A 16641-nucleotide genomic window follows, 5' to 3' on the forward strand; every position below is an offset into this window, starting at 1 on the left:
CATTTATGTCATATCAGCGCCAGTAAAAAGGAGGAAAATGGAATAGTCAAAAAATTCTAGATATATTAATAAAAAATACCTTAGATCTTCCAACTGAGCCAACGTAGGCCCTTCTTTGCATGTGACCCGACGTGCACTTGTTTGCAGTTCTGATAACCCAATTCCTTATGGGCTCATTGTTGTATTGGAAATCTCAAAACAAAAACAAAAATGACGTAAAATATTGTCGGATGAGTGAATTGATATCTATTTATTGATTATCTTAAACAAAACCGTGAATGACAAAATAAGAATATGCAAGGGTCATACACAAAAAACATTGTACATATTGTTCTAAAAGAAAGATAAAAAATTCACTGGACGTCTCTATCTCTCTCTCTCTCTCTCTCTCTCTCTCTCTCTCTCTCTCTCTCTCTCTCTCTCCTCTCTCTCTCTTTCTTTCTTTCTTTGTTTCTTTCTCTATCTCTTTCTTTCTTTCTATTTCTGTCTTTCATATATATATATATATATATATATATATATATATATATATATAATTTTTTTATGCATGGGTATGTTCATTTACTGTATGCATGCATATATAAATATATTATATATTTACCTATAAAATACTGGTCGTCACTTCATGCATCATAATAAAGTAAGTGAAAGCAACAAATTTATTTTTTAATCAACAATGATAAAATGTATGTAAAATACAGATGAAATTTAACACAATGAAGGTCATTTGTCACACACCATCTCGAAATGGTATAATATGGGCATGGACAAGACCCACACACAAAAACTTACTTTAAAGTCTTAAAAGAGAAGAAACGCCCTGACGTCATACCCTTTACTTTTCCGGTTCCAATTCATTGGAGGTGTGTAATTAACCTGTCATTCGGAGGACTAGTAATGAATAGTTTGCCTATTGAATCATAAAGTGGCTTAATTATTTGAGTAGCAATGTGTATCGGCATATTCTAAAGATTGCGGGACGTATAGGAGCGATGATGGGTGATGGTTACTGTAGCAATGCCTATCCCGCACAAATCTTTGGGCCTCTTTTTCGCTCACGAAGTGCCCAAATTCGCGTCAAAATATGGGACGAAGCCGTTTCGTATATGCTATTTTAAAAAATTAATTACGACGCTGTTTATCGATGAATATGACTGAAAGTTGGCACACAGTTAGAAAAAAGGTCATTTTAGATTATGTCAAGCGACAAAACTCGTGCAATTACCAGAAGACCGTTATAAATAGATTTTTACTCTTTGGAGTATAATATTTCTAAAACTACCGGGTGTGGAGGTTTTGTCGCTGACAAGGTAATACATGAACATTTCTTCTTTTTGGTTGTAAAATTTCATATGAATATGACGAGTACTTTTCCCGTATTTTACAAAACACCATCCTAATTTGCTTTCAATCTTTGAATCCACTTATTACGCAAGATACAACCAAAGGTCGAAAAAAATGCCGAAAAGCCGTCCCATATTTTCGCGTTTTTTTCCTCTTTGCGGGTCATCCAAATAAATGACACCTTTGAAACTGCATAACTTGTTTATTTATGAATGGATTTTCAAAATTCAAAAACATTTTTACTCAGTGGAGATAGGGCTTTGATTTTAGACAAAAAGTTTCCTCAAAAAGAGAAAAAAACATTTTTCATAGTCATTGCTAGTTACTTGACAATCAGCAGGGTATAATATTTAGACTCGAAAATAAAATGCCATAACTCTGACACCAGAGGTAAAATTACACACGGTATGTATCCAGTCCTCCTGAATACGTGTCTTACACTTCTGATGAAATAGGAACCAGTTTTTGTTGTTTGTTTTTTTTTTACATCAAACTTTTCCTCCCTATTTCATCCCGACAAAATACCATTTAGAGTAGAAACTGACGTCACTCAGCTCTTTGTTATTGTTTTTAGACAGCCATTGTAACGATTCGTTAAGGGGGGGGGGAGGGGGGGGCAGCGTAGCTCAGCAGTACGGTCTTTGCTTCGTACCCAAAAGGTACCGAGTTCGATCATCCGCCGCTTCGCATGATAGCATTGAGCAAGTTACCTCGCCTTAGCTCAATTTGCGGCGCTGCATTGCGGCTGACGCCTGGGTTATTCCAATCTTCCCTTGGAATTGATCCTAGAGACAAATTTCCCTTATGGGATGAATAAAGGGAATTTAATTTTATTTTTGTTTTTATTTATTTACTAAATCAGGATATTAACGATCTAGGTCACACAGAGTTTTGTGTAACCGTACGGAATATCCGGCGGGCGAATGTAGTGAGTATTTTATCTAAACGCATAGCATCAATATCAATGAATGGAGAATGTATGGGTTAAACGTGGGCTTGATAACATGACATAATGTAATATGTGATTGACTCTCTCAAATTAAAGTCAAAATGAAGAGGATTAGTAAGTTACGTCTTTTGAAGTTCAAGAAACAAACTCTCTCTCTCTCTCTCTCTCTCTCTCTCTCTCTCTCTCTCTCTCTCTCTCTCTCTCTCTCTCTCTCTCTATTTGTTTCCCTTTTATGTTTATTTTTGGAAGTATTGATAATATATCGATATGACGTTTATATCGACATTTTACAACGGTCCCTACGATCTCAATATTTGTGTGCGACCCTGACATAATCAGGCACATGGTGAAAATGTTTCTTTTGCGTTTTTTTTTTTAGTTGTTGTTTTGTTTTTTGTTTTGGGGGGGGTTGGGTTTTGTTTGGGGTTTTTTTTTTGCATTTTTTTTTTGAAAGCCCAATGTCTCCTGAATATTTTAATCTTTATTTGAAGCAAATCGGGTGATTTTTCATGAAGTTATGGTCATATGCATGGGCTAGGGTGTGAAGCCCTAATTTTGAGAAAATCGCTTTCAAAGTCGACAAGTGTTGATATTAAGTATAATAATTACCTTCATTAAAAAAAAATTATTTAGGAGTAGAATTCAATTAAAATATTTCATCAATATGTAGAAATAAGTTTCAGTTAACGATTTTTGACGAGAACTCATTTTCCATAAAAATTGACCTCTTGACTAAAATTGTCAATATCTTTGTTCAAAGCTTTTCACCATGCGACTAAATATCTCAAGCACGCCCACATATAAGTCCTCGACTTTATGTTCGTGGCGAGTCCGATCATCCAGACATTGAAACGTTTTGAGATTGTTGGTCGCATATTGTTTTAAATTTACCTTATAATATACGTTATTCTTATCGAACAAACATGAGGTCCGTCACATCCGTTGGTACCGTATAATTAAAAATATCGAAATCCTCCCTGTAAACATCCCACAATTTCCCTAACTTTTCCTTTGTAATTTGTGAATAGTATTTCTTTAAAACTGTATTCGTCTCCTTGTTTCTATATCTCGACTCTTTTCGACTCGGAAATTTGATGATTGAGCTTATGCCACTCTTCTCTAGAAGATAATTAGAGTCGTTCTGAATCGATTCCAACTTTCCAATAAAATCGTAATCGATTTCACAAGGCAGACATAACCTATGAAATTGCTCCCAGTGCTCGTTGGTTGGTATTCGAGTTTCTGGATCTACTAAGTAATCGATGAATTCCGGAAATTTCACTTTTTCTCCCTCTACCGGGTCCGTTTTCTGATTAGGTCTATAGCGTTTGATTATTTTTCGTCCAAAGACAGTCTGAAAATAATTGGTGGCTTTATAAGGAACGTCAAATTTGTTGATAAAAGCTGATAAAATTCGCTCAAAAGGCTCGCGCACGAAGACGAATTTGAAGTATGTCTGAAGTCGGTGTTTGATCTCGTTCTTGGGCAGATCGCTGAGGTAGGTTAAGAGCTCGTCGTGTTTGTGGTGCACGTCATTGGGCTTCAAAGCCATCATGTCGGTGGTTCCGGCTTTCCCTGTGAGAACGATGAAAATTCTTCGCCAGGTAGTTGTGGCCACCTTCGGTATCTGGCAGTAGATAAGCTGTGGAAAGAAAAGATTGATGATATAGATAGAATGAAGTTGACGTCAGACAGGTCTCTGTTATTGTTTTTTTGCCATCCGAGTTTATGAGTAATTCTCACTGAACTGTATTAACCAGACTATAAACGTTTAAGGTTACACACAGTTTTGTGTGTTGGTACGTTATACTTCCGGGTGGCAATGTTGTGAGTTTCTTAGCCAAGCGCACACTATCTATAAGTTTTGTAAAAAACAAAAATATATTAAAAAGTAATCGTTGTTCATTTCTTCTCCATTGTAATGAGCTTAAACATTATTATCATCATCATCATATCGTTTGAATTTTCGGCACCCAACTTTTGAAACGCTTTACCCCCAGAGTATTAGAAGTAGGCCTTAATTCAGAGGCAATGGGCCCCATGGAGCAGTAGTTTATCACGGTTCCTATAGCGTGAAAGGGAAAAATAGCAATTGCTTGCTATCCTTTGGATAGGACGCTATTCTATCGCACAAGTACTTTTTCCGCCATATCCAACACTAACAGACTCAGCTACCCATTCACTGCTGGGTTGACAGTGGTGGTGGGGGGGGGGGGTTGAAAATGACTGCACCCGGGATCGATATTGATCTCTTTGCGTGTGAATCGAGTGCTCTACCAATGTGAGCTGTCGGGACCCCCAGAATATTAAAAGTGCTGACTGATTATCAATTTCAAATCTAATTGAAAACTCACCTTTGTCTCATTATTGTTATTTAGTAAATGACGTTTTTTCCAACCATGTGTTTAAAATGTATCTAATGTCTATTGCTATCTAAGTATGTAATACTCTTCAACAGTCGTAACGTCACTTCCCTCGTAATGACGCATGGTATCCTAGTAACTGGCTCTAAACTATCGGAACAATGGCGGACGCCCTTATGAAATATTTCTCCGGCGAGCATAAAAGCGTATCCAGAGGCAAAAAAAAACATAAATTTGATCATGTTTTGACTTTTACACATTCTGATCACAAGACATATGAAAAGTTCTAGCCAGCATGAAGAATAAAAAGTAATGATTTTTTTGTTTAGAACCAAGATGGCCGCCGTTGCCGGGCGGCGTGACATCAGACTACTGAACCAAATTGAAATTGCTGCTTTTATTTTTAGATAGATAGTATGAAGTTGACGTCACTCAGGTATTTGTTATTGCTTTTTGCCATCCGCGTTCATGAGTAATTCTCACTAAACTGTATAAACCAAACTAGAAACGTTTAAGGTTGCAGATAGTTGTGTGTGTTGGTCCGTTATAACTTCCGGATGGCTATGTTGTGAGCTTCTTAGCCAAGCACATGCTATCTATAGATAGAACAAAGCTCTGTGTTATTGTTTTAACCAGTCCTTTGTATGATTAGTTCTCACTAAATTGTATTAACTCACTCATCCCTAACACCGACTATTTCAGTAGTTTACCCGGGTTACTTGTACCCCATGCCTATTTATTACATTTTTCTGAGACAAATTATATGCGTAGTTTCAAAGCTAATGTTTTTTAGTTTTTGCATGTTAATGATAGTTGAATAAAACTATCCCCGTACATGTTCTTTTTAAATACATTTTTTTCCAATTTTGAAAAGTAGAAAAAGTCTCCAGGATTGAGTGAGTTAATCAGACAATAGACTCCTAAGGTTACACGTAGTTTGTATGTTGGTACGCTATATCCGGCTGACGGAATGTTGTGATTTTTTTTCTTTTTAACTGAACGCATAGCACCAATAGTACCTTGTGTTTGTCGTCGACAATGAAATGCTTGAGGAGACTCGGGTTGATTTCATCAAAGGAGGTTGGTTTGTTGTAGAGTTGGCATTGCCTCTGGATGTGTCGTTTCCACGGAGTCAAGGGTACCTTGTTAGAAAACTGCAAAGATGTGAAACAAAAAAAACTTGAGCAGTCAAAAAGAGGGAATGAGATTAGCGGAAGAGTAGCATCCTTTGATTGGACGTCACCGGTGGAGAAGTTATTTATAAACAAACCAACTACAAGCCAAGCGCTCAAAATACAAAATTTATTATTCATATTTCTGTACAAAAATGCATAACGTTGATCATGATATGCATTTTGTTCAGAAATATGAATAATATTTTTTTTTATTTGGAGCGCTTGGCTTGTAGTTGGTTTGTTTACAAATAACTTCTCCACCGGTGACGTCCAAATAAGGGACGCTACTCTTCCGCTAATCTCATTCCCTATAGTACAATATCCACTAAACGTGCTCAATGCGCTTTACAAGGGGTCGCTATCCAACAGCAATACTTTACACATGTAGGATGACGCCTGTTAGGCGAAGCTACAACACTTTTTGTCGGGCAGAGACAACGCTGTTAACGGCAGGTACTCATTTTACACCCGAATACGGTGCTGAGAGAATGCGAGTAAAGAGCCTTTTTTCCAAGGACAACCATGCGCTGCTCAAAACGCGATTCAAACCCTGGACCTTCCGGTCCGAAGGCGAGTGTCATACCACTAGATCACATAGCCCTACAAAATATTTTAAAAATATCTCCTGGAAGGTTTAAAATAAATAAAACAAATATGAACATTTATATAGCGTCTTTTTACGGATTTGACACGCAAGATGCGCTTCATTCGTACTGAATTGACTTAGTCTTCTTCATTCCATTTTTCTGTATTTTTTAAAAGGGAAATATAGCCCTTATTGCTCCATTTGCGCACTGCATTTCAGCTGACGCCACGAATATCTCGGGGTTTCTTTCATCTACACAAATAATAATAATAATAATAATAATAATAATAATAATAATATAATAATAATAATAATAATAATAATAATAATAATAATAATAATAGTAATAATAATAATAATGATGATGATAATAATAATAGTAATAATAATAATAATAATAATAATAATAATAATAATAATAATAATAATAATAATAATAATAATAATAATAATAATAATAACTTTATTCATCCTTTTCGAAAATTGTACAACAGACACAAAAGTGAATGTTATATAGATATATAATGTGTAGGCTTTATAGAAATAAAAGTGGATGAATATATAACTAATCGTCTCAAAACTGTCTTAAGTCAGAGTGGACCTGAAGCTGATCGCCTTAAAACTGTCTTAAGTTAGAGTGGACCTGAAGCTGATCGTCTCAAAACTGTCTTAAGTCAGAGTGGACCTGGAGCTGATCGTCTTAAAACTGTCTTAAGTCAGAGTGGACCTGGAGCCGATCGTCTTAAAACTGTCTTAAGTCAGAGTGGACCTGAAGTTGATCGTCTTAAAACTGTCTTAAGTCAGAGTGGCCCTGAAGCTGATCGTCTCAAAACTGTCTTAAGTCACAGTGGACCTAAAGCTAATCGTCTCAAAACTGTCTTGTCAGAGTGGACCTGAAGCTGATCGTCTCAAAACTGTCTTAAGTCAGAGTGGACCTGAAGCTGATCGTCTCAAAACTGTCTGATCGTCTCAAAACTGTCTTAAGTTAGAGTGGACCTGAAGCTGATCGTCTCAAAACTGTCTTAAGTCAGAGTGGACCTGAAGCTGATCGTCTCAAAACTGTCTGATCGTCTCAAAACTGTCTTAAGTCAGAGTGGACCTGAAGCTGATCGTCTCAAAACTGTCTTAAGTCAGAGTGGACCTGAAGCTGATCGTCTCAAAACTGTCTTAAGTCAAAGTGGACCTGATGGTGAAAACTCTATTTAAAGTTCACATCAAACTGTCAAACTTTGGAAAATCAGGTATTTAAAAGTTTGGCCAGAAATGTCGTCCTCCAAATATCGATCAATTAAAATGACCAAAAACTCAAACATGGGACTTCAAGGAAGACTATTCCAGACAAATCTTAGATTTGAGAGTTTATGCCAAGATGAGGGTCATTCAAATCGATCGATATTTGAGGGACGAGTTTTCTGGCCAAACTTTCAAATACGTGTCTTTTGAGAGTACGTAGTAAAATGGTTAAGCGCGTATTTGAATATACTTACAGATCTCTTTGGCTGTGAATAATACATATGTTGAACTGTTGACAAGAAAGGAGAATTATATTGTTTAGATTAGTGGAATTAAAAACCAAATCCGCAGTTCTTTCAAATAATTAAAAAATATATAATATATAAAGCGACATTGAATGATGAATAATTGTTTCAGTGTGATGATGATGATGATGATGATGATGATGATGATGATGATGATGATGATGATGATGATGATGATGATCATGATGATGATGATGATCATGATGATGATGATGATGATGATGATGATGATGATGATGATGACGATGATGATGATGATGATGATGACGATGATGATGATGATGACGATGATGATACTCTTCTTATTCTAATGGAGCTAACGCCACAAACACTGTAGCCCTTGAGGTTTTAAAAACTAAGAAATCATAACACACACAATTGGATCGTTGATTGGGAACGACAAGACACTGGGATCTGTAGCTTTATGATTATACATAATGTTTGGTTTCTTCACAATTTGAATAGAAAATAGTGATTAACTCTCTCCTTACCAGCCATTTTCAGGATTTTCCCCAAATCTTCACACCCAACTAACACAAAAATATATTTTTATCACTCAAACACAATAGCAGTAAGTTCTTGCGATACATAATTTCATTAGCAAAACATGCTCTACAACACACTGTTCATTTTCTTTAAATTTTATGATGTACAAGAGAAATTTGAATAAGAAAAATATTGGATCTATCGTAACGAATGTGACGATTTTCCTATAGTTGGTAAGGACAGGGTTAAGAAAAATGACGAAGAAGTGATAACGTCATCAAAACGACGACCTCCTACACTTCCGACCGTTGTAAAATCCTTTCAATCTGCAATAGATAGTATGCGCTTTGCTAAGAAGCTCATAACATTGCCACCCGGAAGTATAACGACCAACACACAAAACTATGTATAATTTTGAATGTGTATAGTCTGGTTAATACAGTTAAGTGAGAATTACTCACAAACGCGGATGGCAAAAAGCAATAACAAAGACATGAGTGACGTCAACCTCATACTATCTATAGGATTCAATAGTCTGATGTCACGTCCCTCCAGCAACCAGTAGTAGTACTAGTACTAGTAGTAGTAGTAGTAGTAGTAGTAGTAGTAGTAGTAGTAGTAGTAGTAGTAGTAGTGGTAGTAGTAGTAGTAGTAGTAGTAGTAGTAGTAGTAGTAGTAGTAGTAGTAGTAGTAGTAGTAGTAGTAGAAGTAGTAGTAGTAGTTTTGACTTACGTGTCTGCGTTCCTGACCCCACGAAGGCAATGGAGACCGTGACCAAAATGAAGACAACGGCGGCGACAGCACCGAGCATGCACCTCATTGTTCCTCTCATGTTATCTGGGAAAAGTAAACCAGTAACAATAGATAGTATGCGCTTGGCTAAGAAGCTCATAACATTGACATCCGGAAGTATAACGGACCAACACACAAAACTGTATGCATCCATTAACGTTTATAGTCGGGTTAATACATTTCAGTGAGCATTACTCATAAACGCGGATGGCAAAAAACAATAACAAAGACCTGAGTGACGTCATCTTTGAACTATCTATAGAAAGAACGAAATGGACGTCACTCAGCTCTTTTGTTGTTATTTTAATAGAGCCTGTTAGTGAACAATTCTCACTAAGTAATATAAAAATGAGACAATATACGTGAAAGGTCCGCACAGTTTTGTATGTTCATATGCTTACTTTGCTTTATAAGAATTTGGTTATCAGACCTGCAAATAAGCACACGTCGGTCCCGAGTCCCGACACAATATAATAATATCGTTTTGAGGCTATAGATAGTATGCGCTTGGCCAAAGAGTTCACAACATTGCCATCCGGAAGTATAACGGACCAACACACAAACTCTGTGTAACCATGAACTTTTATAGTCTGGTTAGTGAGAACAACTCACAAACGCGGATGGCAAAAACAACAACAAAGGCCTGAGTGACGTCATCTTCGAACTATCTATAGGTAGTATGCGCTTGGCTAAGAAGCTCATAACATTGCCATCCGGAAGTGTAACGGACCAACACACAAAACTGTGTGTAACCATGAACATTTATAGTCGGGTTAATACAGTTCAGTGAGCATTACTCATAAACGCGGATGGCAAAAAAAAAACAAAGACCTGAGTGACGTCATCTGCGAACTATCTATAGGAAGGCGAAATAAATAACAATTGTACTATGTTTACATTTTCCAAGCTAATCAAGCAAATTGTATGAGCCAGCCATTATTATGTGCTTTGTTCAATAAATGTTAATCTGTTGACACATGTAAATGTTGCTGCTCGAATCTCGAAGAAATAAATAAAAATGTGAAATTGAATGTAAGCTTCAATTTAATTACAAAAACAGATCAATTGAAAACCCGAAACGTTCATTTGATCTGTTTTTGTTCAATTTAATTACAAGAACAGATCAATTGAAAACCCGAAACGTTCATTTGATGTTTTTGTAATTAAATTGAAGCTTTAATTTCACATTATTATTTATATCTATTGACATATCACACTGGTGGCGTCACGTGAAACTAAATGTGACCAGTCTTTTCACAACGGTATTATATATCTAGACACAAGAAATGAAATATCAAGGTAGACAACCCACGTCAATTCACGCTGTCCTCAATAGAGACCTAAAACGCCTTCAAAATAACAAAGAATTAAAATCAAAGGAAGACCTTATGGAATTAGCATCCACAGCAAAAGACTGTGAACTGTGGGAGGAAATGACACAGATGATTAGAGAGACAGCCGAGGCGTCCCGATCGGATGATTAGGAAGCGAGAGGCCTTAAGTCAGTAAGCCATTAAATTGGGTTTTAAAAATCATAGTCCTTCAGCGGCATTAAGCCCATGAAGCCGGAGATCATCCCGGTTTCTCTAGCGTGAAACGGACAATATCAATTGTTTTTATCCTTTGGTCTATCGAAAAGTACTTTCCACTAGATTTAAGAGACCCCGCTACCCAACCATTGCTGGGTGGACAGGGGAGTGTGTGTGTGGGGGGGGGGGGGTAAGAAGATATCTCAACTTCACACCGAGATCGATCTCTGCCCCTTTGAGTGTGAAGTTAGTGCTCTACCAACTGAGCTATCGGGACCCCATGGGATATTGTGACGTCAGAGTCAACTTTTATTAAAATCCTAATCAGTCCAAAACAAAGCTGAGAGATATTACTTCATAAAACCAGATGATACGAAAGGGGGGGGGGGCGGTGTTAAAACCGTTACCATTCTGTGCCTTAGTCAGTGTAACGCAGAATGTCTTAGAGAGAGAGAGAAAATGAAAATTTATATCAAGTTAAGATATTATGAATGGTAGAAAATAGGTTAATATGAAATGAAGATAAGACCGAGAGTTTCGTTTTGTATTCTTATGAAACTGGATATTTTTGTTAGAAGCAGAGAATGTTAAAAGTTGCTGTTACCAAATGTTCTCGATAATTTTGATGATTTTGGGATTAAGTTGCTGTGAGAAGAATTTTCAGAAACTTGGATCTACTTTAAAACGCTTGTTTGGACATGAAGCATTATAACACTGTAATATAATATGTATGGGGTTACTTCTCGAACTACATACGCCGGCTTGGACTATTATCAAACTTGCTTTGTCAATTTATTTTTTAAAACACTAGATCTAGTTTCTTAATATTCTTTTTCACGATATGATTATTTAATTTAAACTTCGTTTTAATTCTCCGCCAAGCTGCGGGAAGAGGAAGAGAATGAGGAGGAGGAGGAGGAGGAGGAGGAGGAGGAGGAGGAGGTGGTGGTGGTGGTGTGGTGGTGGTGGTGGAGGTGGTGGTGGTGGTGGTGGTAGTGTTGGAGAAGGGAGGAGGAGGAGCAGGAGAAGGAGGTGGTGGTGGTGGTGGAGAAGGAAAGGAAGGAGGAGGGAGAAGGACGACGAGGAGGAAGAAGAAGAGGACGTGGAAGATGACACGAAGAAGAAGAAGAAGAAGAAGAAGAAGAAGAAGAAGAAGAAGAAGAAGAAGAAGAAGAAGAAGAAGAAGAAGAAGAAGAAGAAGAAGAAGAAGAAGAAGAAAAAGAAGAAGAAGAAGAAGAAGAAGAAGAAGAAGAAGAAGAAGAAGAAGAAGAAGAAGAAGAAGAAGAAGAAGAAGAAGAAGAAGAAGAAGAAGAAGAAGAAGAAGGAGAGAAGAAGAAGAAGAAAAAGAAGAAGAAGAAGAAGAAAAGGATTTTAAGAAGTTTATTCTGTTTACCTGCAATTTGGCGCTGTGTAAATCGGAGTACTCGATTCAAGAAGAAATATCTCATGGCATTGGAAAAGATGAATGCTGGTTGGAGTTCAGAATTTCATATATAATTTTTTAAAGTAGAATCAATTTTATGATGGCAATCCGTTTAACTCCATTAAAATATCTTGTCTACACAGCCTGAAATGAAAGAATTCTTGTTAGTGAGAAACTAGGGAGCTGGCACTGGTGTAAGATGAAGATCTGAGCAAGTGTGTAAGAAAAGTGCCAGACAAAGCAAGAAAGAAAAAGAAACTTTTTAAAAAGCCATCCTTAAAAATCAGAACACCTCGATTTGGAATCGAACCCCAGACCTTCTGATTACAGGTCAGACGTGCTACCATAGGCTCCCGATAGTTGGGAAAAAATGTAATACCTATATTCTTCTCAAAGGCACGCGTTTTACGCTATGAATCCTCGCTTACATCAAACAACACATTCACGATAGGATTTGAACGAAGAAATTTGAGTTGCTCCATTTTTAAAATATTTTTTTTGTTGTTGAAAATATCAGATGAAGATACTAAGGAGTAGGCACTAGGGTAAGATAAAGATCAGAACAAGTGTTTATGAAATGTGCCAGAGGTAGTAAGAACGAAAAATACATGAAAATTAGAATTAGAATTCCCTTTATTCATCCCATAGGGATAATTATTTGTCTCTAGGGTCTATTCGAAGGGAAGACTGGAATAGCCCAAGCGTCAGCCGCAGTGCAGCGCCGCAAATTGAGCTAGGGCGAGGTGACTTGCTCAAGGGCACACAGCGCAGCGGCGAGCGATCGAACTCGTTACCTTTCGGGTACGGAGCAAAGACCCTACAGCTGAGCCACGCTGCCCCTCCCCCCCCCCCCCCCCCACCCTGTTTCATAATGTGATATTTTCATATATATATATATATATATATATATATATATATATATATATATATATATATATATAATGGCTACACCCACCTTGGGTGTATATCATTTATATCTTATTTATAACGTCCACGATGTATTCTATCCCTTTAAGATCGTGGCCATAGTGTATTGCGACTACTGGGTTACAAGCTTTTACTTTTATGTAAATATTGAAAGTGTGTCCGGTTTCGGAAAATGATAACAACACGCACTGCTTACTTTAAGTTAAAGCAACGTTGACTTTCCATTATCAAGAGTGAACACACATTAGATACAGAGAAGAAAAAATTGGTACCAACATGAGATGTTGCAGAAGTTGGTTTTAAAAGAGTTGTCTTTGATGCATATTCCACTGTATATCTTTTTATGACGTGGCATTTTTTGTATCTTAAGAAAGTTTCGTGCAAATAAAGTTGATATTATCCGGAGGGGGAGGGGAGGGGAGGGGGGAGGCAGAGGAGGGGGAAGGGGAGGGGAGAGGGGGAGGGGAGAGGTGAGGGGGGGGGGAGGGCGAGGGTTGTCTACATGTACCAATATACAAATCTGATAGTATCCTAATTATCATCGTCTCATCATTGCTATAATACTGATAAAAATACTTTCAAACTAACGCAAAACATTCTCTATTACTATAATGAAACAGGAAGGTCGCGGGTTCGAGCCCCCCATCGCCGTGAATTTTTTATTCTATATTGTCTTCTGGCACTTTTCTACTCACTTCATTTTCTGTTATTATCAACATAAATTGCCTGCTCCACTCACTTTTCTGATTGAAAATGTTGCTGCTTCTAGCTCGAAGAAATGTATTTTTTAAAAAACAATAGAAAATGAAATAGAACCTTCAATTTATTAAACGAAGACAGATAATGTGAACGTTTCGGGTTTACCCTTTATCAACAGAAGTCGATGAATAAAACTCTAAGGACGAATAAGAGGTGATAATGACGTAGATAAGGTAGGTGAATAAACAAAACAATGCTAGTTATTGCTGAACATTGTATTGATTATTCACCTTAACTACGCCATCATTCCCACATCTCTTCCTTCATTCGTCCACAATGTTTCATTTATCGTGTTTTGTTGATAAAGGGGAGAGCCAAAACGTCCACATTATTTGTCTTCTTTTAATAAAATGTATATTCAGTTCGCATTGTTTTCTAGCTATTACTACAAGACTGTTATAAAAGTCCCATTATTGCGTTCGGTTGTCAGACCTTTAAATGTCATGTACACGTAGGTGTTTTACTTTTACCGACGTGTGCTTATTGTGCAGGTCTGATAACCCAAATTGTAATGAGATCGTTGTTAAAACGAAAACAGTCTCTAATAACGCATAATAATGTAAAATTGAATGTAAGCTTCAATCTAATTACTAAAACAGATCAAATGAACGTTTCGGGTTTCCCCTTTATCAACAAAACAGGATGAATGAAACAACACAGATGTATGAGTTGATGTGGTAGTGGCGTAGTTAAGATGAGCAAACAAAACTAATGTCAACCAATGTTTTGTTTTCTCATCTTAACTACGCCACTATCACATCATCTCATCCATCTGTGTTGTTTCATTCATCCTGTTTTGTTGATAAAAGGGAAAATCGAAACGTTCATTTGATCTGTTTTTGTAATTAAATTGAAGCTTACATTCAATTTTACATTGTTATTTATTTCTTCGAGCTTCGAGCAGCAACACTTCCATCTAATCAACGCAAAATATTATCCATTACAACAATGTTAAATCAAACCAATAATAATCGCGTTCTGATTCTGTCAGCAGTCTTGAAAATACGTGCACTTTGGTTTTTAGCTATTTATCAACAAACCTTGTTTAACTTTGTTTTTCATTCCATCTTGTATTACAAATTTAAACTATAAGCATAAGAGTTTAAATTATTCCAGAGCACAACACAGTGACTTATTTAATCCATAGACATCTGTCAGAATTTTAAAAAATGTTCCACAATAATAAAACAGAAGCCAACAACTTTTTAACATGGCGGACATCTTTACTCATCTTCGGCCATTCTGTATTACTCTGACAAAACGCTTTTATTTATATTTTTGGACAGAAAACTTATAATCCAATTATTATATCTCGGTTAAAACATCCACAACCTGGCAACAATGCTAATAATCGAAATGTTAACAAAGAAGAGTCAGCTATGAATCTTCTTGGCAAGTTGAGGGTTATGGATATTTGAAGAAAAAAAAGTTTGTTTGGGTTTGTTTTGATTTTGTTTTTTGTTTTTTTGCCAAAATGAAAAAAATGTGTTTTGTAAAAATAAAGCAGCATTGCGTATTCACTACCTACAACGTACATTCCGTGTGTCTTGCTGCCAGGAATTGTTCTCTCTCTCTCTCTCTCTCTCTCTCTCTCTCTCTCTCTCTCTCTCTCTCTCTCTCTCTCTCTCTCTCTCTCTCTCTCTCTCTCTCTCTCTTTTTCGCTAACTTTACCAACACTTTACTGTTCCTCTCGTGGAGTTCATAAATCAGAAACGCATCTATCTAGTTTTATCTAGTACGTGAGTACTCACTGTCTGCGATGGGTTTGTTGTGTGCTTGCTGCATGCGAGGTGGTTGAGTTCTTGGGTAGCGTGTGGAGGGGGGGGGGGGCGTGGAGGAGGGGGGGGGGTATGTAAGTCGTGTGTAAGGTGGTGGGAACTGGGCGGGGCCGGGAGGGGAAGAGGGGGCAGTGCGGTAGGGGATACATTTTTGAAAGAATCCCATTGTCTTATTTTGTTTTGTTTTGCTTTATTTTTGTTTTGTTTTGTTTTGTTTGTTTGTTTGTTTGTTTTGTTTTTGGCTTGTTTGGTTTTGTTTTTTTTTTGTCTGGTTTTGTCTTTTGTTTTGTTTTTGTTTGTTTTGTTTGTTGGTTTGTTTTGTTTCTTTTTTTGTTTTTTTTTAATGGTTTTTTTTTTTTGTTGTTATTGTTGTTTTTTTCATTATGTTTGTGTGGGGGAGTTGTTTGGTGTTTTTTTTTTTTTTTTTTTTTTTTTTTTTTTTTTTTTTTGGGGGGTTAGCTTTTTAAAAATCATTGATTGATTTTGTAGGAAAATTGTGTGCATTTTTATTCTTCCATTTCATTTTTTTAAAACTTTTTCATCAACAACAAAATCGAGCGACCGAAAGGCGTTTGTATGGCCTTCTTATTGTATCTCACCGAAATTGAATTCAATAGTCTGATGTCACGTCGCCAGGCAACGGCGGCCATCGTGGTTCTAAACAAAGAAAATCGTTATTTTATTCTTCATGCTGGCTAGAACTTTTCATAAGTTTTGTGATCAGAATGTATAAAAGTCAAAACATGATCAGATTTATAATGTTGTTCTCTTCTGGATACACTTTTATGCTCGTCGGAGAAATATTTCATAAGGGCGTCCGCCATCGTTCCGATAGTTTAGAACCAATTACTAAGTTACCATGCGTCATAACGAGGGAAGTGACGTCACGACTGTTGAAGCGTATTCTGACCAAAAACCACTTTTCTCTTCTACAGAGATAATTTGTTAACAGATGTTTAACTCTCGTGTCTTCTAATATGTATAACGTACCA

General features: G+C 36.8%; 1 protein-coding gene across 1 annotated transcript; it reads right to left on the reverse strand.

The window, feature by feature from the left end:
• Positions 1-2511: 2511 nt before the first annotated feature.
• On the reverse strand, positions 2512-15122 carry LOC144974365 (carbohydrate sulfotransferase 11-like). The gene is made up of 6 exons (XM_078917188.1): positions 14912-15122; positions 12156-12329; positions 9174-9278; positions 7905-7939; positions 5676-5810; positions 2512-3935 (listed from the first exon to the last, which is right to left on the reverse strand). The coding sequence occupies exons 2-6, from the start codon at positions 12208-12210 to the stop codon at positions 3204-3206; spliced, it is 1062 nt and encodes a 353-aa protein (XP_078773314.1). The 5' UTR covers positions 12211-12329; positions 14912-15122; the 3' UTR covers positions 2512-3203.
• Positions 15123-16641: the final 1519 nt, after the last annotated feature.

The sequence above is a fragment of the Berghia stephanieae genome, chromosome 6 (genome assembly GCF_034508935.2).
Source record: "Berghia stephanieae isolate SIO BIC M18660-M18661 chromosome 6, UCSD_Bste_1.3, whole genome shotgun sequence".
In the NCBI taxonomy this organism is placed as follows: domain Eukaryota; kingdom Metazoa; phylum Mollusca; class Gastropoda; order Nudibranchia; family Aeolidiidae; genus Berghia; species Berghia stephanieae.

What these genes read in the sequence shown, in the direction of transcription:
- LOC144974365 (XM_078917188.1), bottom strand. Translation starts at nt 12,210, where the DNA reads ATGAGATATTTCTTCTTGAATCGAGTACTCCGATTTACACAGCGCCAA. An exon ending in GGGGTCAGGAACGCAGACAC is followed by an intron (nt 7,940 to 9,173) that starts GTAAGTCAAAAC and finishes TCTTGTCAACAG; the next exon opens with TTCAACATATGTATTATTCA. An exon ending in ATTCACAGCCAAAGAGATCT is followed by an intron (nt 5,811 to 7,904) that starts GTAAGTATATTC and finishes ACATCTTTGCAG; the next exon opens with TTTTCTAACAAGGTACCCTT.